General features: G+C 42.5%; 1 protein-coding gene across 13 annotated transcripts in view; it reads right to left on the reverse strand.

Moving 5' to 3' along the window:
* The window catches only part of LOC145354415 (uncharacterized), a 266,934-nt gene that overhangs the window by 167,727 nt on the left and 73,506 nt on the right, over nucleotides 1-25,701 (reverse strand). For all 13 annotated transcript variants that reach the window (XM_080205707.1, XM_080205705.1, XM_080205706.1 and 10 more), the window contains 3 exons: nucleotides 13,696-21,165; nucleotides 13,473-13,583; nucleotides 1,465-1,605 (listed from right to left, as the gene is read on the reverse strand). In XM_080205707.1, the coding sequence (XP_080061833.1) occupies nucleotides 1,465-1,605; nucleotides 13,473-13,583; nucleotides 13,696-21,165 (7,722 nt within the window). The remainder of the gene's footprint in view (nucleotides 1-1,464; nucleotides 1,606-13,472; nucleotides 13,584-13,695; nucleotides 21,166-25,701) is intronic.

The following is a 25,701-nucleotide window of genomic DNA, read 5'->3' on the forward strand; positions in this document are numbered from 1 at the left end:
CCGCCATCAGAGCCTGAACCTCCTGAGATGTTAGTGGTCAGATCTGTCAAGGGAGCTGATCCTTTGCCAACAGATTGTTTGGAGAGATCTCACCTTCTTTCTTGTCCATCTCATCTGCATCTTTGCAGTGTTGAAGAGAAAGCATCCGGTGCAATAGCTGATGTTGCTCTTGCTGCTCCTGAGCTGTTCATGGTGACGTGGCCCCTGCTTTTGTCCCTCAGTCGAGAGACAAGTTGCTATCACGCACCAGTGAGAACTTGCAGCATGGGCACAGCAGCTGAAAGCAAGTGAAGTTCTAGACAGATGGAGTGCTGTCTCTGAAGTTGACAATGCTACGATCCAGTAGAGAGTAAGTGTCATGTGAATCAAATCCTAAAATGGGAAACTTGAGAAGCCATCACAACTGTTTTCAGTTTGTATTTTACCAGGGGAAAGTACGTGTATTGGAAGTCAGGAGCCGCAGGATTCAGATTCCATTCAATGAAAACCAGAAATAATCCTCACCCAATATCACGCTCCTCCACTATGCAACCCTGCACATTATTCTGAGGCAATTCTGCTCATTGATACTACAGGTTCACTGCAGAAAAACAACTCAAACCTTGGGATTAGTTCAGCGCCTACATGACCAGCAATTCCTTTGATCAATGTGAATAGAGATGTTGTACATCAAGGAGGTAAAGATATTTCTTTCCTGGGAAATAAAGGAGATTTTCTCATCAAATCAAAAGTTGAAAAATAACCTGATTTGAAATCCATCAAAGTGGAAAAATTGGCCTGAAATTCCAAGAAACAACACGGCTTCCAGGGAGTTAAGAAACTCAAAGGAAAAAAAAACTTTGTATTATTCCAAAGCTTCTTAAAAGGATCAGTTTTGTTCTAGCTTTGTGATTGTCTGATCATTTTCTCTGCTGGAATTGTGCAACATTAGATCATGCTACTCCGGTGCATCTTTTCTTCAATAAATGTGCATAATATTTTTAATTTAAAAGAAATTGAGGCAATGTTCTATCATTTTTGATGATTGAAGGATTAAGGCATTACACATGGGATGTGTAGGGTTCTTTGTTTTCCTGTACATGTTATCAAAAGTTGAGATCTCAAGGCAAGGATAAATTTTCTCAAATGGATAGAGAGTTGGGACTTGCCTATGAAGGTGGATTGATAAAGTAAAGGATAAATAAGGATAGACCCAATGAAATCCAAAGTGCTCTTCTACACAACTATCTTAATCTTAACCTTGAAATGCCTCATCAGGACCTAATTCTTTGACCATGCTTTTATGCACTTCCCTTCATTCTTTCCAGCTTCCTGCTTCAAATCTGCCACATCACAGCAAATCCCAATTCTATGGTCACTTAACAGCCCCTCAAACAAAGGGAATGATACTTTCAAAAACCACACAGCAACCTAACAGTTTTCTCAGCTTCAAGTTTTGACCTTCCATGTAATGTACATCGATACCTTAATGCAGTTTGCTCAAAATGATTCTGCACAACTTCGGCACCATCCGGTGGTTTAACATGCTCCAAGTGCCGTGGAGGATCTGGAGGAACAGGCAGAGGAGGTGGAACTGACCCTTTCTTCTCAGAAGCTGAGAAAACACTGGCAAGAGAGGGAGATGTGAAAGGATTAACATTGCTGCAGCTTAGCTTTGAAAACAAATTCACTGTATCGTCAAAAGTTCAGCTCAAGAAATCAGAACTCCTACAGCACAAAATGAGGCCATTCGGCCCATCCAGTCTGTACAGGCTATAATCCCACCCAGGCCCTATTCCCATAACCCCACACATTTACCCAGCTAATCCCCTTGACATTAGAGCCAATTTAGCGTGGCCAATCAACCTGACCCGCACACCTTTGGACTGTGGGAAGAAACCAGAGCACCCAGAGGAAACCCATTCAGACACAGGGTGAATGTGCAAACTCCACACAGAGGGTGACCCAAGGCTGGAATTAAACCTGGAACCCAAACACTGTGAGGCAGCAGTGCGAACCACTGTGCCGCTGTGATTACGGTGACTTTAATAATCATTTTCAAATCAACTTCCATGATGAACAAATGAACATTAATAAGTAAGATTTGACCTGAACTGGCGCCGAACTGTGACAAATAAGGGAATTTCACAGTGACTTCATTGCACTGTTAATTTAAGCATTACTTGTGACTAATAAATAAATAAACTTTAAGTCAGAAAACAGATTCATTTTAGAACTTAACAGCACAGAGAGAGGCCCTTCAACCAATCCAATTTAGCTGCATCAGCTATTAAGCCCCTGTCTATTCTAATCGCACTTTCCATCACTTGGATGTGATGGGTGCGGGCTGATTTCCTAGCTTTGCGTAACTGGGGCGCTGCAGCAGGACGGCTGCTTGGAATGTGTAGGATTCTGCACATAGAATCCTCCAGTGCAGAAGGCGGCCATTCAGCCATCAAGTCTACCATCAATCACAATCCCACCCAGGCCCTATCCTCATAACCCCATGCATTTACCCAGTTAATCCCCCTGTCGCTGAGGGGCAATTTAGCATGGCCAATCCACCTATCCAGCACATTGTTGGCCTGTCAGAGGGAACCGGAGCACCCAGAGGAAACCCATGCAGACACGGGGAGAAGGTGCAAACTCCAGACAGATAGTGACCCAAGCCAGGAATCGAACCTGGGTCCCTGGCATTGTTAGACAGCAGGACTAACCACCGTGCCACCCAACATTACAACAGTGACAACTCAAAAGTACTTCATTAGCTGTAAAGTACTTTGAAATATCCGGCAATGGCAGAAAATGCCCTTTAAATGCCATACTTTTTACAATTTGCTGGTGGCATTTAATAAGGCCAGGGTCTCACATGATGTATGGGCAGAACCACCAGACTCACATTGTGCCAGCTTCAGGTTGTTTTGAAATATGCCACTGTTTTTGAATGAGTTGTTTGCTCTGGCAGGCAGTGCTTTATGTTGAGCAAGGAACTGGCAGGTACTGTCTTATGTTGAACAAGGGAGTTCGTTCAGTGTTTTAGCCAACATTTGTCCTTCAACAACGCCACTAAATCAGATTATACGGTCACTTTAGCCATTACTGTTTGTGGGACATTCCTCAACCTTGCTTGTGTCAACTGGCTACAGTGTTTCCCTGAATTACAACAGAAAGTACAATAAAGCGGTTCTTCATAGGCTATATAATGCTCCAGGAATCCCTACATAAATCAAATTCTCTTTTTTTTAAACCTTTCCCTTTCATCTCTTTACTTTGAAGTTTTATGCTGTGGCTTTTAATCCAGGCTAACATTCTGAAGAGGTACTGCTTAGTTGGAAACGACATCTTTATGTTGAGATATTAAACTGAGATTCCTTTTGCATAATCACGTGGTTTGGGTAAATGCTGAAGATCCCATGCGGTTATTTAGAGAAATCTGAGACAGCACATCTCAAACAACAGTGTCAAAAACGAGCTAATTAATCTTCTTCCTGATTTGGGATTATGGTGCGTGTAACATGTACTGCACTTGTTTGTACAACAAGTCACAACAGCTCAAAGCAACTCATTATATTGAATCATTTCTGATGGCTGGAATGAAATAGATCAAAATAAATCTTGCATTCTCTTTGCTGCATTCCAAAACTGCCATTACCAAACAGCACCCACAATCTTCTTCAAAATCAATATGACGAATTGAACCGCTACGTGTATGTTCTGTACCTCTGAGCGAGGCAAGTTACAGAAAAGGTCCTTTTTACAATCTTTTGGTTGACTGACAAGGGAGCTTGGAGGAGACTGAGCCAGGATGGAAGAGGATGGGAAAGATCTGCACACGCTTTACAATCAGGAGCAGCTAATCATTTAAACTCTGAGCTGTAGCAGTGGTAAAACAAGCTGAAGAGTGCCACAAACATTCCAGTTATTCTGCTTTTTTGACTGAGTTGTTCTACAGTGAGCCCACATGCATTGTTGGGCCAAATGACAACCATCTGTACTGTAATGATTCAGTGCCTTTATTACAAATCAGAAAGGTAAACTAAGTAATGAAGCAAAAACAGAAAATGCTGGAAAATCTCAGCATAGATGTGGAGGGACAATAAATAGAGCCAACGTTTCAAGACTGGAGGACCCTTCATCAGAGCTCTGACGAAGATCCACCCCGATATTCAAAATGTTGGTTCTATTCTCTCTCGATGTGGAGAATGCCTGGAGACAACATACATCCTTTAACCTGTGCTTAACGCTCTCTCTCCACTCACATTGTCTGTACCTTTAAGACTTGATTAGCTGTAAAGACTCGCATTCCGCTCATTATTTTGTAAATTAAGTTTGTGTATTTATATGCCCTGTTTGTGAATGGAACACCCACTCATCTGATGAAGGAGCAGCACTCCGAAACCTAGTGGCTTTTGCTACCAAATAAACCTGTTGGACTTTAACTTTGTGTTGTGAGACTTCTTACTCTATCCTCTCTCCACAGATGCTGTCAGACCTGCTGAGATTTTCCAGCATTTTCTGTTTTTGTTTCAGATTCCAGCAGCCGCAGTATTTTGCTTTTATCTAAGTAATTGAAGCAAATATGCTGATGCATATCAAAGGTATGCAGTGAATGCGCCATACATGTAGCTCCTGTCTGATCTTGGTGGAGAAAGAATTGAAACTCATTTCATCCACTTCAAGGGCAAAAATACTTTTGAACAATTAACTGGAAAGCAGTGTTGCTCTCCAAGTGAAGCAGTTGAGGATTACAAGCCACAAGGCATTCCACTGTCAATGAGAGTCTGTTGTAAGTGTGGAGTGCAAGTCAGTTAATTGTCGAGAAGAAATGCCCTATTCAGCTTTTTCACCCAGCTCCTAAGCTGATCTCTTGAAACATTTTCGTCACACAAAACACGTTATTAACCTAGAGAGTATCAGCCAAATAAGTCTTTAGAATCTCAGCAACCCCCATTATTTTCACTCAAGTTTTGGTCAGATCCATTGGGAAGGCAAGAGGCCAGGGGCCAGTTCTGAAGCGGTAACAAACAATGTTTGTCCTCCGACACACACACACAACAAGTTGAGTAACGTAGTAACAACAGAAAACAGCAAGGTCCTCATTCAACTCAGAAATTCCTGTTTTTGGAACATTTCAGCCGTGTGCTGTAATGATCTAAAATTCAGTCCAAAACAGCCAGCAAACACTGAAGCTGCAGCCAATTTTACTTGTAGCTCCACTGGCATCAATACCATTCCAATAACAATGAGTCCATAATTAATTGGAAAATTACTGCCATCTTGCATATGGATCTTTGAAATCTTCACAAGAGCAAACACCAAGATACAAGAGAATATCCACTGGGCTTATTTACTGATTGCAACACAACGCAGGAGAGATCATTACAAATAAATGCATTTTGTGAAATACTTATTTTACTTTAAATTGATCATCCCAGAGGTCTCTTAACATACCAAAACTAATTCAAAATGTTAACCACCAGCACTTTAATCCTTGTGTTGATACATTTTATACATCATTTGCAAAACAGTACAGTCAAATAGCTCCACACACCACTCTTTACTTTGTTCCTATTCCATCTCTCCATGGATTGCTGCCTTCACATGGTGGAGAGGTTTGTGTGCTCCAACACACATTGAGTGATGCTCCTGGCTGCTGGTAGGGCCAGCTACGTTGGCACGGGGAGTGGTGCCAGACAAAATGCTGCCCAGAAAGTTCTCACTGGCACAACAGGCGACGGAAGACTGTGCATCTTGTCGGCTGCGAAGGCAGAAGGTGGCTGCAGTGGCAATGTTGCCTGAGTCATTGTGGTTCAACAAAAGTGCCAACATTTGACCACCAATCCATCAAGATTGGGCAAATAAACAATGATAGTGCCCCAAATCCCCACGGTTAAACAACATCACATACAGGCTTCTACCAAGGTCTGTAAGACATAGGACGTGAAGTAGGCTATTCAGCCCATTGAGTTTACTCCAGCATTTAATGGGATCTGATATAATCTTCAACTCCACTTTCCTGCCTCTTGATTCCCTCACATTTAAAATCTGTCGAAGCCTTGAACATGCTTAATGTCTGAACCTTGACAGCTCTCTGCAGTAAAGGATTGCACAGGTTCACTACTCTCCTTCTCATCTCTGTCTTAAGTGGGCGACCCTTACTCTGCATTATGCCCTCTGGTCTACACTCTCCCACAATAGCAAATTGCCAAGTCCTGTGGCAATGAACACAGGTGACATGTGCCTGAAGGTTGTTGGGACACCTGAGTTGGGACAGATGTCTTTGGACAGCGGCATATGTGACTGAGCAGTCCTCTTCAGGATACCCAAATGGGAAGGGCTAGAAAAGATGCCCTAAAAAATAGGCTGACCCTTTCTCCTGGCCAGTGGTCAACTGTGCTGGACCCCTGTACCCTGACCAATGGGTTCAAACATCAGCGTCACTGGGACTTGTTCATAAAAACAATGCTGAAATATAGAACTTTCTTAAACAAAAACAAGCAACCTCATGGCCTGGCAGAACAATTCATTGTACAACTCGAGGGAGCTGTCCAGGCTTCACCATACCATAGAGAGCTGTCAAGGTTGAGACATTAAGTTGTACAATGAATTGTTCTGCCAGGCCATGAGGTTGCTTGTTTTTGTTCAAGAAAGTTCTATATTTCAGCATTGTTTTTATGAACAAGTCCCAGTGATGCTGATGTTTGAACCCATTGGTCAGGGTACAGGGGTCCAGCACAGCTGGCCACTGGCCAGGAGAAAGGGTTCAGCCTATTTTTTTAGGGCATCTTTTCTAGCCCTTCCCATTTGGGTATCCTGAAGAGGACTGCTCAGTCACAGGTGCTGCTGTCCAAAGACATCTGTCCCAACTCAGGTGACAGACAGAGTTTAAATGTGAGGGAATCAAGAGTTATTGGGATAAGGCAGGAAAGTGGAGTTGAAGATTATTTCGGATCCCATTGAATGCTAGAACAAATTCAACAATTCCAACAACTGAAAGTTGACACCCAAAGATCAACGTGTTATTGGGAACAGAGAGATCCAACAAGGTTGGTTGATCATTATGACATGCAAAGCTTTTTTGAAGCAACCAGGGCCATCTATAGACCTTGGTCAAATGGACAAAATCCCCTTTGCTCACTTGATTGAGTTTCTCTTCTTAAGGATGACATTTCCATTCCCTAACACCGGAAAGGGCATTTTCAACAGTTCCTCAACTTGAGTCCAAAATAGCAGCCGAGATTCTCCAGGCTAAAATCCATGGATGAACCATCATCGATGGGAAACTTGCAACAAGCAATGAAATACATGAAAAATATCAAAGCCTGCATGGTATTCCAGTTGAAGTCTTCAATGCTGGTGGGCCTTTGCTCTGTACACATGATCTATAGTTTGCAGATGACTGCAGTGTCAATGCCCACACTGCAACAGATTTGGAAGCCACTTTCCATCTCTTCAACTCTAAATGCGAGAAACTCGGCCTGTCCTCCATTATTCAGAAAACAAACTCAAATCAACCAAAAATGGTCAGCCATGTTCCACCTGTTATATATTCTGGAGTCTGAACACTATCCATACCTTTGCAGCCTGCTCTCTGAAAAGGCCACCATTGACCAGGGGATCCAACACCGGATCAGCTGCACCAGCTCAACCTTTTACAAACTACAGCAAGGAGCATTTGACAACAAAAATCTCTAAGTCAGCAACAGTTTAACCACACACAGCAGTCGCTGTCATCACACTCCTGTACTGAAGTGAGGCCTGGACCATTTATCAGCAACACTCAAGGGCAAGAGAAAAATCCCATCAACAATGCCTCTACCACATCCTCCAGATTCAATGGGAGCACTCACAAAGAAATGATAGTGTTCCTGAAGCCAGCTCTGCAAACATTTCAGCCAAAACTCCTGCAAAATTAACTACAATCGATTATGATAAATTATGATTTATCTAGGTGACCAAAAAGCTTCTTAACTGCTCAAGTTCAGTTTTCTCAATATTCAAATGACCAAAGTTCCAGGGAAGGACAAAGATAACGCTTCAAAGGCACTCTGAAATCTCCTTGAAGCACAATAGCACTGACAGTAATGATTGGTTTGTAGCAAGCTCCTCCCATTCAACATGGTGACAACTTGTCCATCAGGCTGCATCACACTTTGATTCACAACATCTTAAAGTTGAGGCACAGCAGTGGAAAGGAAAGGAAGCAGATTCTGTAACCTGGATCCCACTACTTTGTGGGACATCCTTCCCCCGTACCGCTGGGTAGAGGATCGGCCCATTTAATTACATCAATACACATGTACCAAGACAGAAACTCAATCTTACATGGACGCCATCTTCAAACCAAGGGATACTATGAGCCGCTTGAACTGCCCCAGAAGATGGACAATAAACCTTCTTCACATCAGGCTTGGGTTATGGTACTTTATAAATACTAACCCAAGCATACTGGCCCAGGAATAAACACAATGTATTTGGGGCCAAGGGGACCATCAGTTATTCTGTACATAAAATCCATAAAAATTAGTAATGGAAAGCAATGGTGCATTGATCTGTAATTTCTATTTTGCATCTTTTGCAGATGGACAATTTGCTAGGCATGTACATTCAGAACATTAGCCTTTGTGCCTATGATGCTGTCAGACAGAAAGAGTTCAGGCTGCCTAAGACCAACACAGATCATTGACAGGAGTGTTAACCAACAATGGTACTTGCCTGAAATAAAATGACTGCAATAAGTTCAAAATGCTCTCAGCGGTCAGTGTTTTGGAAGAAAATAAAATTTCATGTCTAACTACTGCCCAATGTTTTCAGTTTAAGGGGTATACAGTCTACTTTTAATCACTAATGGATTATCTGGTCATTTTACTTACCCTGTATGTAAAAACATGTTATGCGCAAATTGAATATTCCATTTCCCTAAACAAGAGACTGCACTTCAAAACTGCTTTACTGACTGAAGCATATTTGGATGTCTTAGATGCTATTTAAATGTAAACTACATCTAAATGCAAAGTTGTTAAATGTTAATTATATCATTAATATTTTTAGCATTAAATACTCCATGTCAGATATATTGATTGATACAGATTATCCTTAACTTCTATTTTACAGTAAACACCACTCACACCTAGGGACTACAGTGCATCGGAAATATATGAAAGCAACTTTCATTAATTTGTTTGAATTCTTCTATATCTAGGAGACAAGGAATTTCACTTCTAAAATCTTTCAGTCACGCAGCACTTTAACTGTTAAGGTAAGAACAATGGCGGGGGTGGGGGGGGGGGGGGGGGGGGGAGGTTAGACTTCCAAAACTCCCACTAATCTTTCAATTAAACTCTGCGGTCGTTTCCTGTTCATTCAGAAAACACGAAACATAAACAAAATTAATCTTTGCTGGTTTTGTTGTTCTATTCCAAACATCCCGCTGTGCCACCAACACTCAAGTCTGCCTCCCTGTAGGAATGTTTACATAAATACTGCACTTTTTCCCTCATGTACAATCAGATAGGTCTCCAACTTTCAGGCTGACGTAAGGGCTGCAGAATTTACAAGTCTATTGCTCATGTTACTATCACCAATAAAGGCTAAACTCCTCACAGAGTAAAAGAAAAGCACATTGTACTGTGTCTCTAAAGAGTCTGCCGTTCCGGTATATCTTCATTGCAGGTTTATTGACCCAGGCAACCTGAAGTGACCAATCTTTGAATTTCCATGAAATGTATGCAAGATCTAATTCTGTCTGCAGTTACTATTTCATGCTTAACTGAACAGCGAGGCTGATCTGCCACATTGCACCACTGGGACTAACTTACTGAAATGGGCTGAAGTATACAAGTCTTTTTTTAATATATGCATCATGCTGCAATTGTGTTTTACCAGTTTAACCATTAAATATAGACATGGAGAAAATCTTATTCTACTTACCTAAGCACAAGCAAGCCAGATATGTTGTTTTTGAAGTTAAAGTCTTTTCACAGTGGACACATAGTTGGGATGCAGTGGGTCTCACAGTATGTTGCCCACAAACTGCAATGAATTCCAACAGCCAATACAATAATAATCTGTGAATGCAGCTATAAATGACAGAGAGGAACACTTATAGCCAGCCAATTAACAGTCTGTGGAGTCCTCATTTGAAGCCACACTTCTTGAATGAAGTGTATTGAAAGAGTGACTCGCACAAAAGGACCACTGGTTATAAAACTGTAGCCTTCCTTCAGAGGCTCCTCCCTGTTGCATTGTCATGAAAGGTCAGCATCTGACTGACAACCAACAAGTGCATTTCAGACATCTGAAACTGCTGGGCAGGGTGGAGGAGAGGGGTGGGGCGGGGCAGTTGGATACAACTCCATGTGTCGTATTCATACAATTCGGCCCACCCATTTCAATTTACAATTCACAGCTGAAGATTCGAATGAAAAGCTTGCATTTGCTGTCTGATGTAAGGCTCTCAAATTACAGCCACAGCATTTGTTCTATATGTTTGTACCTTTCACCCTCTTAGTTAAAGTCTTTTACTATGGTCTAAATGTGCCCAAACAATTTTGATTTAATTCAGCATTGTGGTACTGACAATTTGTAAATGGCTTTCTTCTTTCAATCTCAATACCTTCTGAAATTTAAAAAAAAACAAACTCAGAACAATAAAACGAGGTTAGCACAGCTGCCTCAGCGCCAGGGACCCGAGTTCATTCAATTCTGGCTTTGGGTGACTGTGTGGAGTTTGCACATTCTCCCTGTATCTGCATGGATTTCTTCCGGATGCTCCGGTTTCCTCCCACAGTCCAAAAACGTGCAGGTTAGGTGGATTAGCCATGCTAAATTACTCCTTAGTGTTCAAAGATATGGGATTAGCCATGCTAAATTGCCCCTTAAGTGTTCAAAGATGAGAAGGTTAGGTGGATTAGCCATGGGAAATGCACAGGAATACAGGGCAGACGGGAGGTCCTGATGGGATGCTCTTTCAGAGAGTTGGCAGAAACTCAATGGGCCAGATGGTCTCCGCACTGTCGGGATTCTATGATTCTATTTGAAATTCAGAAATAAAATACAATTCTCGTTGGACTTTCAAAAAACAACTATTTTGCTCTGAAATGTTGGCTATCTTGAAACTATAAGTATTAGTGTACAAATGCTTAATCTGTTCCTAAAAAACTTCAGTCCATAACTTTACCAGAAGCCCAAACACAAATTTTTGTCTCCTTTAAAAATACAACAGAAAAACTTCAAGTGAATATATTAAGCAGTTAGACGTTAAATATTCAAATGATTTAATTTCAAGGTAAAAGAATCCTGAACCTTGAACAGAAACGTTGACACTAAGGGGCAAGTTAACATGGCCAATCCACCTAACCCACACATCTGTGGACTGTGGGAGGAAACCGGAGCACCCAGAGGAAACCCACGCAGGCACAGGGAGAATGTGCAAACTCCACACAGTCAGTGACCCAAGCAGGGAATCAAACTCAGTCCTTGGCACTGTGAGGCAGCAGTGGTAACCACTGTGCCAGGCAATAGTGGAAGCATTTTCAACTGATGGTGGGTTTCACCAATTAAAAAGCTTCCCCTGCCGCCGAATACATGTGGTTCCCATGTACACCACTGACTCTCACTTTTAATGATAATTGTGTGGGGGAATGGGAGAAGGGAATGGAAATGGCACACAGCTCTGGATATATTGTCAGGAATGATATGCTGATGACAAAATTCTCCCAAAAGAATCAGCAAAGGGATATTCTTAGGTTAAACAAGTGGACAAAAAAAATGGAAGATGCAGTACAATGTGGAAAAACGTAAAGGAGGAAGAATAGAAAGGCAGAATATTGCCTAAATGGTAAAAGACTGCAGAATGTGATGGAAAGCCAGACTGTAGTTGAACAACCTTAAAAAAAATTTAAAAAGCTGGTTGTTTCCAAGTTCAGAGGCTGAGATAAGCTAAGAGGTCGGTGAGATGACAAGGAGAGGAGCAAAACAGTAGCCAGTACAACAGAATATTTCAATCATGTTTAAAAGGTGTCTGAAAAGTATCGACTTGTGAGTAAATATCGATTAATAACACAGCAAAAGGAGACCAGGATCAATGAAATATCTCAGTATTTCTGGTAAATCTTTACATTTGGTATTTTGCTTTATATCTAAACTAAGGATTTGACACTACAAATAAGAACCGTGAAATCTTAGTAGCTATTTTGCCAGCGAATCTAGGACAGAAACTGGACCTCTGCCAACCTGTAACCAACTACATAGATCCTGCCTCAAATCAGGATAGGTCATTTACGTAGTCAGAGGAGGTGGCCTACTCCGTTCCCAGGCTGAAAAATCATGCTTTTTTTTTGGTGAGTCTCAGGCAGGCTGGTCTGAGAGACATTTTGATACTTGGCAGCGAGCCTGGAGTCACTTACTCTGTCAGACCTAAATCACCTGGTCACCAGATTCACAACGTCCCCGTGTGAGCTCTATACCAAGTGTAGGTTCAGAAAACTACAACTGCATAGTGAGATGCAAGAGAAGAAATACTTTGGAAAATCATGTGACTGACTCAAAAAAAAAGGAGGGCAGCTTGAAGGAAGAATGGAGAAGGAATTGGTTAATGGACCATTTATAAGTCCATAATCAGTAGAACACATCAAAGTACATAGAATAGTACAGCACAGGAAACAGGCCCTTCAGCCCTCCAAGCCTGTGCTGCTCATTGGTCCAACCAGACCATTCGTTTGTATGTTTATATAATATTATATATTATAATTGTATTCGTTAATATCAATTAATAAAAGTGACTGATGCAAAAAGCTTTTAAGCAAGATATAAACACCGAGGATTCACTACATATGATAAAATACCAAATTTTAAATGAATGCAGAAACAAATAAATGAAGTGTTTGTATATGCAAAAAGAGAAGAATAAACCTTGTTCCATCAATTCTGTTAGAAGTCTCACAACATCAGCTTAAATCCAACAGGTTTATTTGCAATCACGAGTTTTTAGAGCGCTCACCTGATGAAGGAGCAATGTTCTGAAAGCTCATGATATACCAAATAAACCTGTTGGACATATTTTCTGTATGCTCCAACAAAATTAATAAAGACTTTGGTTTAAGAAAATAATCAGACCTAACTGCTTCCTCTCTCTGGTTAAGAATGACACTAATTCAATGAGGACTTACTGATTTAACACTGTTCGTAATTGAGTGAAGAGCAAGGCTAAGAGAAATGTCTTGATGTTTGCTCGCATATGGAACATTGTGCCACAGGTAACAGTTGAAGTAGGGAACCATTCGTAAGAAAAACAAATACACGTGAACGGAAAGAATGAAACAGGGAGGGAGCTGGGCAATGGAGTACGGATTGGATTCTTCCAGCCAAGAGCAGGTATGGATACAGTAGGCTAAAGGATTTTGTTGCAAACATCTATGACTCTAATGATATAACAAGATTCATGTAATTTAGGTGTGATGCCGGTTTGTCCAACTATTACTGCCTTTTTCTACCTTGTGGCCAAGCTGTCTTTATCCAGCGCAGCTGTCGTTACAGCATAAATTACATCCAGAGCATCCTCTCCATGCACAGAAGGTGAAGATGAGGCAGGTTCAGGAAAAGGACTACAGTCAATAGAGAGCAGGAAAAAGAGTTAGAAAATTGGATGTCCATGCTCTTACTGCAACTATTTAATGGCAATATAAATATATTTATGTGAAAGTAAGACCGATGTACCTTTCAGTATTTAATTCTTTGTCAAGTCCTCCGAAGTCAGAATAACTTAAAATGTTTTCACATGTAGTAGGCTGAACCACCTCCTGGGTTACATCTGTTAATGTGCTGGGGGAACTGCATCCTGCTTTGGTTGGTTGTTCAATTGCAACCGAAAACTCATTTCCAACTTCATTATCAGACATGGAGGACTGTTTTGCAATGGAATTTTGATCTATTCCAGTACAATTCCCTGTTGGCAAAACACCCATAATGCCTTCCTGTTCTTTGGCACCAATTCTTAAGCAGCTTTCTGCTGCATCTCCGACGTGCAGAAAGGACAAATGTTCAGATGTATCACTGGGTTCCTTGCCTTCCTCGGTCGTGGCTTGGCTAAGCTCAGTTTCCTGAGGTGCAGCATGATTTTTATAGTCCATGCCTCCTGCTGAGAGGAAGTCTTTCTCCATTTCCTCTGGGACGTTTCCACTTCCTAAAGCACAATCCATCTCCAGACTTAATTTCTCCCCGCAGGTACTGTGTGGAATTAGATTGTCATATGTCTGCTCTTGCTCACTGTCGGAGGTTGGAGCCATTAGCTGGTTTACTTCCACAGCTTCAGGGACAGACAGAGTGCAAAGAGGAAACTCTATTTCAGGATCAATTCCAAAACTCATGCTTTTTTCCCCGTTCCCAACGCTATTCACACAAATGCTTCCTTTTCCATTTAAGTTTGGGCTCTGTTGTTTCTCACTGTCATATCTTTGCCTTAAAATATACTCTTTCACTGTTGTGTCAGAATGCAAGGGGCCACAAGAGAGCTCACTGGATTCTGCGATTAAAGTGTCAAGGCTATGCACGTTTTCAGTTTCATTCATAGATAGCTGCTGAGTTTTGCTGAGAATACTATTTGTGGTCTCTTGTAGTGCAGTCGCAATATCAAGGCTAGACAACAGTTTCACACGTTCTGGCAGAACAGAGGTTTCTATACCCATCTTATCAATGCATGCTTTTTCTTTGAAGATGCTTGTTTCTGTTTCACTGTTGCACGTCTGTTGTTCAGTGTCATGGCTGAAATCCAATAATTTATCTCCCTCTTTCTCAGTATCAGATTTCTGGGATCCGGATAACAGATCCCCAGGCTCCTGGGCTGGAGCATTCTCACTGCTAGCTCGAATGCTGGTCGTCTCTTTGCTTTCAGTGTTGTAGGTTTGCTGCTGTTCATTCTCTAAGTCCAATGACATCCCCTTTGGCTCTACTTCTTCAGGGGCCTGAGACATGGGTGTCCATTTAATGGCTTCTGGGGTTATATCCTCTGCACCAATCACAAGGCATTTCACATCTTCTTCAAAGTCTTTTCCTTCTGGTTCTCCATTGGAGCTTTGACTCTTGTCATTATCAATATGGGAAGCCAATAAATAATCTTGTCCATTCTCCAACTCTAGAATCTGCAAGTTGGATTCTAATTGTGCGGCTTCTGAGGGTGTAGTGATTTCTGAATCAGTCTTTGATTGAAATGTATTATTTTCTGTGATGCTGTCTTGTGCTTCAGTGTCCCAATTTTGCTGTTCAAGGTTCCAACCAACATGTGAAGGTTTCTCCCTCAACTCCATGGTGTCATCATCATCTAAAGGACCGAATGATAATATCATGGTGGTATCTGTACATAAATTATCTACAGAATTATCTGCCTTACACATTTCTGTTTTCATCCCGCTGTTACATATCTGCTCTTGCTCATTACTGAAAGCCATTAGTTCAGAGCTGGTAGAATCCTGAGATCTTGGTGCCATTTTCATATTTCCAGAGATGTTAATATTTTCCACAGCATTCTCTAAGAAAGAAACTGCTTCTTCCTCCTTTTTATTTACACTGTTGCACATCTGCTCCTGTTCATTACTAAAAACTGTTATCTTCTCCACATCTTTTGCATCGGCAATCTCAATACAGATACCAGGTGTCAATTTTGTGGTTTCTGGAAACAAGTTACCCGCACGGTCACCTTGGAGGCTGCCCATCCTTTCCATTTGTTGTCCATCACTGAAACCCATTATGTTCTCCATCAGGGAGGTGGTGTCCTGTGTGCAAGCTGTCAGTTCCTTTTCCACCAACAACCTTATGTCTTCTGGACTCGTTTTTGATATCTGCGCACTTCCTTCAGGAAGGTTTGCTTTTGATTCATTGTTGGGCATGAGCTCTTGTTTTAAATCCCCACAGAAGCTTTGTTGGGTCTCTTTTTCTTTGTTTCCATCATAATTCTGAAGGTTAGCCATCAATTCCATGGTTTCTGCAAGTACAGGCTCTGACCCTGTCTGAAGGCTCCACACATTCTCTTCAACAACTTTGCCTTTCGTTATACTGAGACTTGTTTGTGGATGTTCACCAACAACTGCTAGTGAACTTTCATTTGATGTGTCAGGACTGTGCAAGTCAGGTGCCAGTCCAACAACCTCGGAGACCTGAAGGCTACAGATGATTTCTTCACAAACATTTTCTTTTGCCTCATTGCTAACTAATTGTTGTTGTTCATGAATAAAACAGGGTAACACTTCTTGCACTTCTGACTGACTGTGGGTCACTGCGGCAGGAATCAGTTCTTCAGGAAAGACACTTGCTCTATCTGGTTGAAAGCCGTGTTCACTTTCACAGATATTCTGTTTCAGTCCATCACTTGGCTTTTTTTGCTCATCATTTTCACAGCTGAACCACAGTGGGTTTTCATTTGCCTCTTCTATGTGGTGATTCTCCGAACCAGTTGATAATTCCATACAGTTATTCAGTGGAGTTACATTTTCAACAACTGCCATAAGACTGCACACATTGTCCTCCAAGATGTTTTCTTCTGTTGGACTACTATAGACATGTTGCTCCTTATTAAACACCAATGCTTTATCTTCAAGTGGCTGAGGAATGGGAGGACTCAGTGTCAATGTGATGGATTCTGGAAGGATGGTTTCCATACCTACCTGAAGGCTGTTCATGCTTTCAGCAGAAGTATCCACTTTTATTGCATTCCCATTTATCTGCTGAGGTTCCACATCACAACCTAAATATAATCTCTCCTCCAATATGTCAGGAGTCGCAGACTGGGAAGTATACTCTGCGGTTCTGGGATGTGGAATATTTTGTTCACCTTGTGGAAGGGAACATTCATTTTCTCCAAGGTAGTTGTCTTCCACTCCTCCTGCAGGTATTTGTTGTTCTTCTCCATCAATAAAGCCCAAAAGCTTCTCATTTATTCCACTTGTTCCAGGATCCGGAGGGGCTTTTGGGATCAAAATGTTTTCCATGCTTCCAGTGGCAGTGTGACAGAAGCACAGATTTTCTTCAGTCACTCCTGGTTTCATCTGGTCATCTACTTGCTGATGTTCACCATTGAATCCAATTATTAGCTTTGTAGTGTCAGAATCCTGACAGCTCTCTGCTGGCTTTGGCACTTCTGGGGTTAAAGTGTTTCCAGTCCAAAGGTTTTGCTCATTTTCTTCTAACACATGTTCTTTAATCTCGCAGCCCTCCTGTTGTCTACTGGCCCCCAGTGACACATCATCTGGTTTGTCTACCTTAGGATTCCCCACATCGATTGACAATTTAATTGCTTCTGGAGGTAGAACGTTTTCCACAGGTATCAAAGACATTTCTAAATTCAGCTCAGGAAACCCATGCTCGAATTCAGTGTCACCTATATGCAGCTGCTCAAAGTCCTCTGATATGTTTTCTTTTGTTGTACAATCCTGAGGATTTGGTGCTATTTCTGTGCTTGTTGGCTGTACAGTAAGTTCAAGAACTTGCTGGAGACTGCAGATCACCCCGTCATCATTCTTTTGCTCTTCTTCACTGATGGATGTTTGTTGCTGTTCGTCACTGAAGGTCAGAGACGCATCTTTCATTCCAATGCCAGCTGTCAGCTGAGAGACTGGCAGTAATTGCACACTTCCTGAGATCGTCTCCTCTTGATCACTCTGAAAGCTGTCCACGTTTTCTTCTTTCGAGAGACTTTCTGCTATTTCCCCAACTGCTGCTTCCTGTTCACTATCGCAGCCCAATGGCAACTGGTCATTTCCTGTAGCTACTGAACTAATGTTCTGAGATAATTGGAAGAGACCAGTTTCTGTATCAATTGGGAAGCTGTAAATATTGTCATCAGCCACCGTTTCTTGCGGTTCTCTGTCACACACATGCACTTCCCTGTGGCTGAACCCAGCAACGCTTGGAATCTCAGGGCTGGGTGGCAAATCTGTGCTTGTGGCAATAGCCTTTGCAAGGTCTGTCTGAAAGTCCTGAACATTTTCTTCAATGTCTTTTCCTTTGGCTATCCCAATATCTACTTGCTGCTGTTCATTGCTAAATCCCATGAATAATAACTCTCTGTGTTCCACAGTGTCAGAATTCTGCACGTTCAGTGGTAATTTAGAGACCTCTGGAATTGTAATATTTCTTGCACATGTCTGAGGGATGCCTGAATCCTTTTCACTGGGGCCTTCTGTATACTCACTCTCACACATCTGCTGTCGCTCATGAGAAAATTCCTCGGATATTGCTTCTCTGGTTGTCGGGCACTGAGGATTCAGTACTAATGCTGTGCTTGTTGACAGTACGGTATCTCCGAGACCTTTCTGAAGACTACCTACAACCCCCTCATAACCCTTTTGCTGTTCTTTGCTGACGAATGTCCGTGGCTGTTCAGCACTGACGGCCAGCAATGCTTCTTTCATTTCTGTGTCAGCAGTACATCGAGGGGCCAGTGATGATTCTGCTCTTTCGGAAATCGAATCTTGACAATCAGCCTGAAAGCTGCACGCTTCTCTTGTGGCACTTCCTTCTGTTTCTCCCAGTGTAGCCTGACGTTCACTGCCATGGTTCAAATGCTCCAGTCCATTTCCTGTGACCGTCGAGTCCACGTTCTGAGGAGAAAGTGGCAAGTCCACCGTTTCAGTGAGAAAAGTCCTTTCCATCGGAGCTGGAAGGCTGCACGTACTTTCTTCAGACACTTTCTCCTGCTTTTCACTGCTGCATGTCTCTTCATTACTAACAGACAGAAACGATTCTTTCACTTCAGCTGCACCGGGAAAGTCTGAGCCAGCTGGCAGCTGCATGGCTGCTGGGATTATCATACTTTCTATCATCTGATTATTGCTCAGATCTTCTTGACAGAGTGTTTCTCCAGTACATGCCGATGTTTGTCCAGTGAAGTGGCTGAAATCTGATAGTTTCTCTCCTGTTGCTTCTTTCAAATCGGAGTTTTGACAATTAAGCGATATCTCCCTTCTCTCTGAGAATGTGGAGCTTTCTAACCTCGTCTGCAAGGCACACTGGTTTGTTTCAGAGGTTTCCTCGTCCTTCTTGCTGTTGTGCACTTGCTGTTCATTAGTGACAGAGAACAATGTCTCTTTTGATCCAACAATATCAGAAACCTGGGAGTTCACTGGTAATTCCAGATATGCTGTGTGTAGACAATACACATTTTCTTCACTACGGATTTCTTTTTCTTCACTGTTACCTGCCTGCTCAGGAGTGGGGACCAATATCTCATTGACACTCACTGTGTGAGGAGGCTCTGAACTTGGGGTCAACTCAAATGTGCCTAGCAACGTCATGTTCTCTAAGCTCAGGTTCGTCTGCAAGTTGGACAACACCTCCTCCGACAACCCCTTTGCACAAACCTCAGCTTTCATCTCACTGGTGTCTTCATGTCGTTCGCTAGCCAAATTTAAATTTAGTTCTCCTTTCATTTCCGTTGATTCAGGATCCTGAGAGCTCAGAGGCAGCCTCATGCCATCTTGTCCATTTTCTCCACCAGTCTGAAGGCTGTGCCCATTTCTCTCAGATCTGCTCTCTTGTTTTTCAGTGTCGAAGAGTTGCTGGTCATTTTGGAAACCACCTAACATTTCTTTCATTTGCCTCAAGTCCAAGCCCTGATAAAGTGGCAGTTCAGAAGTTACTGGAAAAGGACAGATGTCTGTGTCACTCTGCACAGTGGGTATTTTTTCTTCTGAAACGTTTGCTTGCTTCTCACGGTCTAGTGTTTGCTGGTTGTGATTACAGCAGCCATCCAGTGGCTCATTTGGTGCATTCTCTGAGTAAGTATTCCCATAACTCGGTGCTAAATGAATGCTTCCTTGAAGAGTCCACGCACTGTCTTCACAAACCTTTTCCTTTGATTCACTGCTACTTCTCTGCTGTTCACCATCAAAAACAAATCCTGTCCCTTTTAACTCCAATCCATCCATCTTTTGAGGATCGATTGGAAACACGATAGTTTGCTTGTGCAATTGATGACTGCCCAAATCTCCTTCACAGGCATTAGTTTTTGATTCCGGATTGTAAATTTGACCCCGTTCACAATCGCAGCTGAGACCCATTAACTTTTCTTCCGCTCTCCCAGGACTGGAGTTCTGCTGGATTGAGGACGAGTTGACAGTTTCTGGAATACTCTCCGTCTCAGTTACAAGGTTGCAGACACTCTCTGTGGAGGTACTTTCCTGCTCTTTAGTGTATGTTTTCTGTTGTTCTTCATTGCCTGCTAAGAGTGTGACATTCAGTGCAGCAGGATCAAGCTCTGATGTACAGGAGGACAGTAACTCCATGGTGTCAGGGTTTATTTGATTTTCTGTGCCTGTCAGAAAACTGTCCTCATTCTCTTCACTGGTAGATGTTTTTTCGTGATCAATATGACAACTCAAAGTCAACTCATTCCCATCTGATGCTGCTCCTTCAGAATTTAGCGTACACTCAGACACTGAAGTAGAGCCCTCTGTTCCTCTAAGGCTGACCTTTGGTAAGACACACTCTTCTCCTTTGTCAATGACCACCTCTTCAATGAGCTGCTCATTTTCAACTTTGAGCCGAGCCTGACTGACAGCATTGTGGCCGGCGACTGCCGCACACTCAGTGCTTCTGCCTACACTCGCTGGTGTCAGATACCCCGGGTCTTGAATTTCTACCATGAACAGATTGCTTTGGCCATCTGTGCTTTCTGCAGGATTTTCCCCGCTGATGGATTCCTTACATTCTGGTTCTGACAACAACGTCAGGCTGCACTTAGTCTCGGGGGCAGGTAACTGAACTCTCCCAACTGTGCCCTGGGGCGAGGGATATGAGCCCTGCTCATCTGTTTTGTCCAGCTGTTCACCGTCGTGCAATAGATCGGAGAACCTTCCCTCAGCTGCACTTGCTGCAGCGATTGCCTGTCCTGGTAAGGAACTGGCTTTCAGGCAGCCACCAGTATCTGCCGCCCCAGGGGATGATGTCTCATAGCATGCATTATTCACTTTCAAGGCAGTTCCTTCAAACACGGCATCTTCCAGTAAAGACCACAAGCTATTTTTATTGTCGGTTAATAAGGGGGCCTTTGGATCAGTCAGGATTTGAAGATTTGCCTTTTCTCTGCATTCTTGTGATGCATCCGTTTGTTCTACTGGGGTCTCTCCAGATGTAGAATCCAGGTTCTTTTTGATATCGCTTTCCAAAGGCTGGGCACCATTGTCTCCTGTTTTGGGGCTGTTAACAGTGGAAAAGTTTGAAAATTATACACTAAAATACCAATAGAATTCTGACACACACACAAACGAGCAGTAGCTTGTTCATCCACATGCAGCAGAATTAATGTGCTGAAGCCAAGCACTGCATGCATTGAGGCAGTGATCCACTGATATTAACAGCTGCCTTTTATCCCAGAATCAGCATCCATAGACAGTCCTCCCATCTCTCAGCAATCAGTAGCAGTCAATGAAAGTCTTACTCCGTGCAGAATGTTATCATACAAACTTTCGTTCAGCATTAAAATGATCTCAAAATGATTTTTTGCCACATGCTAGCTGCTATTCCATCCCCCCTCCTCTTCCAGTGTAAGTGTAAACATACAATATAATAGAAACAGAAAATGTTGGAAAGGTTATGACAGAACCCACATTGTTGAGCTGAAACCTTAAGCCTGATTTTCTGTGTCCCTGGTCGCTGCCTGACCTGCTGAGGGATTCCAGCATTTTCTAGCATCGCCAGAATTTTGCTCGCTTGTTTGAGATTATATCCTATTTACAACATTTCTATCGAAGAAAGAGAATGGGAAGAAAAGAGCCTCATCTGACCATGAAAATCAGAGATGCATTTTACTAATTCTATCCAGTCCATCATGTAACCAGCACAGTTACTCAGTTAACCAGTCTGTTACTGACAGACCAGCCCTGGCATTTATGGGGAGGTATGGAGAGGGCAGATGTGCACTCTAGTGGAGGAAAAAACAAATTCCGCGGCACAACCTTTTAATACTGGATTCTATATTAGAATCCCTGCAGTGCAGGAGGAAGCCATTCAGCCCATAGAACCTGCATCGACATCAATCCCAACCAAACCTGAGACCCATAACCCCATGTTATCTTGTTAATTCCTCTGACACTAAAGGGAAATTTAGCATGGCCAATCAACCTCACCTGCACATCTTTAGACTGTGGGAAGCAAGCGGAGCACCGGGAGGAAACCCACGCAGACACAGGGAGAACCACGCCTTCGGTCCAATCGGAAAGGCCTGGGCCTTCAGCAAATGTGCAAACTCCACACAGGCAGTGTGCACTTAGTCTCTAGGGTAGGTAACTGAACTCTCCCACCGTGCCCTGGGCTGAGGGATACAAGCCCTGTTCACCTGTTTCAATCAAGGAATCAAGAAAACATGCATCTTGGGCATTCTCTCTTCTACCTTTTTCCATCATGAAAAAGTCTGAAACTACTTTCCAACCAACTCAAGAACAGCTTCTTCCCCGCTGCCGTCAGATTTTCGAATGGCCCTTTCACAAATTAAGCTGATCTTTCTTTTTACCCTATCTGTAATTGCAAAACTATGTTCTGCATCTCCTCCTTTCCTTCTCCCCTGTGTACTTGGCAAATGATATGTTTTGTCTGTAATAGCTTGCAAGAAACAACACTTTTCACTGTATCCCCATACATGTGACAATAATAAATCAATTCAATGCAATTCCCAATGCAAGGTTTACCAAATTCACCATATCCGTCAGATTTCAATACGGAACAAAAAGATGTCTGATAGTATATTTTGCAGTTCTACGGTCATATATACAACACTATATAATTGTAGTAGATGACAATCAGATACAGTGGAGGTATCTCATCTCGGACAGTCACACAACACAGGCTCAGCAAATGTTTTACACACAGGCCTATTTTCTTTCCTATATATAAAAAATTGAGAGGTGGGGGGAGTGTGAAAGAGATTGGGTGAGAGTAGAGTGGCAATCTGCACTGGTGGCCAGAGCCAATTTCAGCCTGAGTGTGTTTATCTAAATTACAAACCTGAGATTCGTTTCTGAGAAATCAGATCCGGATCATCTTGGATTTAGAGACTGAATACAATTTCATTCGAGCGTAACAATAAATGCACGTACACAGATCAGCTTTATATCTCTACTATTGAAATCACTTAAGACCAAGTTCTGTGACTGGAGTTAGATGGTCCTAAATAAATAAATAAATGCAGCAATAATGATCTAAGGTATACAGATTGATTTAGGGTGGTTGTATGTCAGAATCAGGTTCCCAAAGTTCCAAGGAACAGGGAATTGGGTGGCCATTGGATACATCGCTGGCCCCTTCGGAAATCTTGGGATGAGCTTATGTGGTGGGCATCCACACAATTGCCAACATAGCTGAAGCCACCCTGCTGGGCACAGAGTGAAGGATGATTGCTGTACAATTTTGCTGCTTTATTCCATTAGAGCAGCAAAATAGCCTGTGGCACCTAAATGTCTATCTCCATTCCTGGGAATAGGCTATTGACCAATATTCACAATAAAGCCACTGAATCCCACAATTACCTTGACCAACACCAGCCAGGACTCCTTTCTATTATTCCAGTTTCTCTGTCTCTGTTGATGGCACATTCTCTTCCTTTTTGCAAGGATTCCCCCACACCAACATTGACAGAAGCTGCGTTCTGTTAGGTAATCAGTCTGCAATCAATGTTATTTTCAACTCTCTCCACAACTCACAGCGTGAAGTCTTAACAATGCTTGGTGTGTGGAATTCAGTTTAACTGCCAGTAACCCACTACCCCCAGCCCACAGGATTTCAGGCCCTGACTGTCTGGAAGCAATTTGAATCTGGATTCCGACTGACATTTTGTGGTTCATGTCTGTGTCTTAATTCCCCTGCAATGCAGCTGTGTTTTGTACCCAAGTGATCCAATGGTATTCCAAATGAAATGGAGTGTTATCCCGCTTTGCTCACCTTCACCTGCTCCACACCCAACACTATTATTCCTCAACATCTGTCTCTATTTCTGGGAATAGGCTATTGATCAATATTCACTGCAAGTCCACTGAATTATACAACTAACTTAACTACACTGCCTCACACACCTGTGACTGCACTTCCTCCCACATCTGTAAGGACTCCTTTCTATTATTCCAGTTTTTCCATCACTGTTGCTTCTGTTCTGATGATGCCACTCTTCTAATATGTCTTCATTCTCCTCAACCGAAGATTCCCCCAAAATATTATTGACAGGGAGTGAATCATGTCTGTTCCATTTTCCACACCAACCGCACTCGCCTCTTCCTCCCTCGCCTCTTCCTCCCTCCTAGGGCGACAACAGGGTTCTCCTTTACCTACCATCCATCTCACCAGCCTCTGTCTTCAATGTCCATCACCTCCAGTGTGCTGCCACCACCAAAAACATGTTTCCCTCCCCTGGAAGACTTCCAAAGGAACTGTTCATTCCACAACACCCTGTTCCAGTCTTTTGTTGTCCCCTGTATTCCCTCCCCTTGCCAAAGCACATTTCTGTGCAAGCACACTTGTCCTTTATCTCCTCTCTTCACATTGTCTAAAGACTCAAACGTGCCTTCCAGGTGAAGCAATAATTTAATTGTACTTCTTTCAATACAGTATGCTGTACTCACCAATACAGTGAGGAGACCAAATGAAGATTGGATGAACACCTCTATCATGACTCACACCAACATTTACAGAAGCAGCATAGACTGCGTTCTTTCTGGTTGTATCACAGCTTGGCATGTGATGCACTGCCCAAGACCGCAAGAAACTACAAAGGGTCGTGAACGAAGCCCAGTCCATCACTCAAACCAGCCTCCCATCCACTGACACTGTCTATACTTCCCATTGCCTCAGAAAAGCAGCCAACATAATCAAGGACCCCATGCACCCTGGACATACTCTCTTCCATCAGGAAAAAGGTACAAAAATCTGAGGACATGTACCAACCAACTCAAGAACAACTTCTTCCTTACTGCCACCAAACTTTTGAATGGACCTACCTCACATTAAATTGACCTTTCTCTAAACCCTACATTTTGCACTCCTTTTCTTCTCTAACATATGGCATGCTTTGCCTGTATAGTGCGCAAGAAACAATACTTTTCACTGTATGTTCATACATGTGACAATAATAAATCAAATCAACTATTCTGCAAGTGTGATTCCAAGCTTCTGGTCACCTGTAATTTTAATTCCTTGCCTCATATCCACCCTCAACCACATACATTGCTCCAATGAAATTCAATGCAAGCTCAAGGAGCAGAACCTCGTCTTTTGATTAGACACTTGGCAACCTTCCAAATTGAACATTTGAGTTGAAAATTCTCAGATTATAACCATTACCACAATTTTTGGACAATGGTTGTTGTAACTGGGAAAGCAGAATCAGTTCCATTACCTCTAGACCCATCTTTTATTTATTGACTTGCCCGTTGCTTTTGCCTTTAGCCTGTAACACCAATGGTTTTTTTATTTCAGCTTAATTGTCATTTAATCTCATCGACTTTCCACTCTGACACCAACTTTCCCTCTTGTTCTTCTCCACACTATTTTCCTGGAGGTAACATCTCAGGGATGATAGCCAGACGTGACATACAGGCAATTGAGGCAATTAAACACAGAGAATTTTGCCAGAGGTGCAATTCTGACACAGGCGCATTAGCCCCAGGTTGTGTCAGACCTCAGACAGCAGATAAGATAGCAGCACTGGGGGAAGCCATTGACAAAAGCAGCAGCCGTTCCGTCTTTTAT

This window comes from Carcharhinus amblyrhynchos, chromosome 17, assembly GCF_965287045.1.
Source record: "Carcharhinus amblyrhynchos chromosome 17, sCarAmb.v2.hapA, whole genome shotgun sequence".
Classification (NCBI taxonomy): domain Eukaryota; kingdom Metazoa; phylum Chordata; class Chondrichthyes; order Carcharhiniformes; family Carcharhinidae; genus Carcharhinus; species Carcharhinus amblyrhynchos.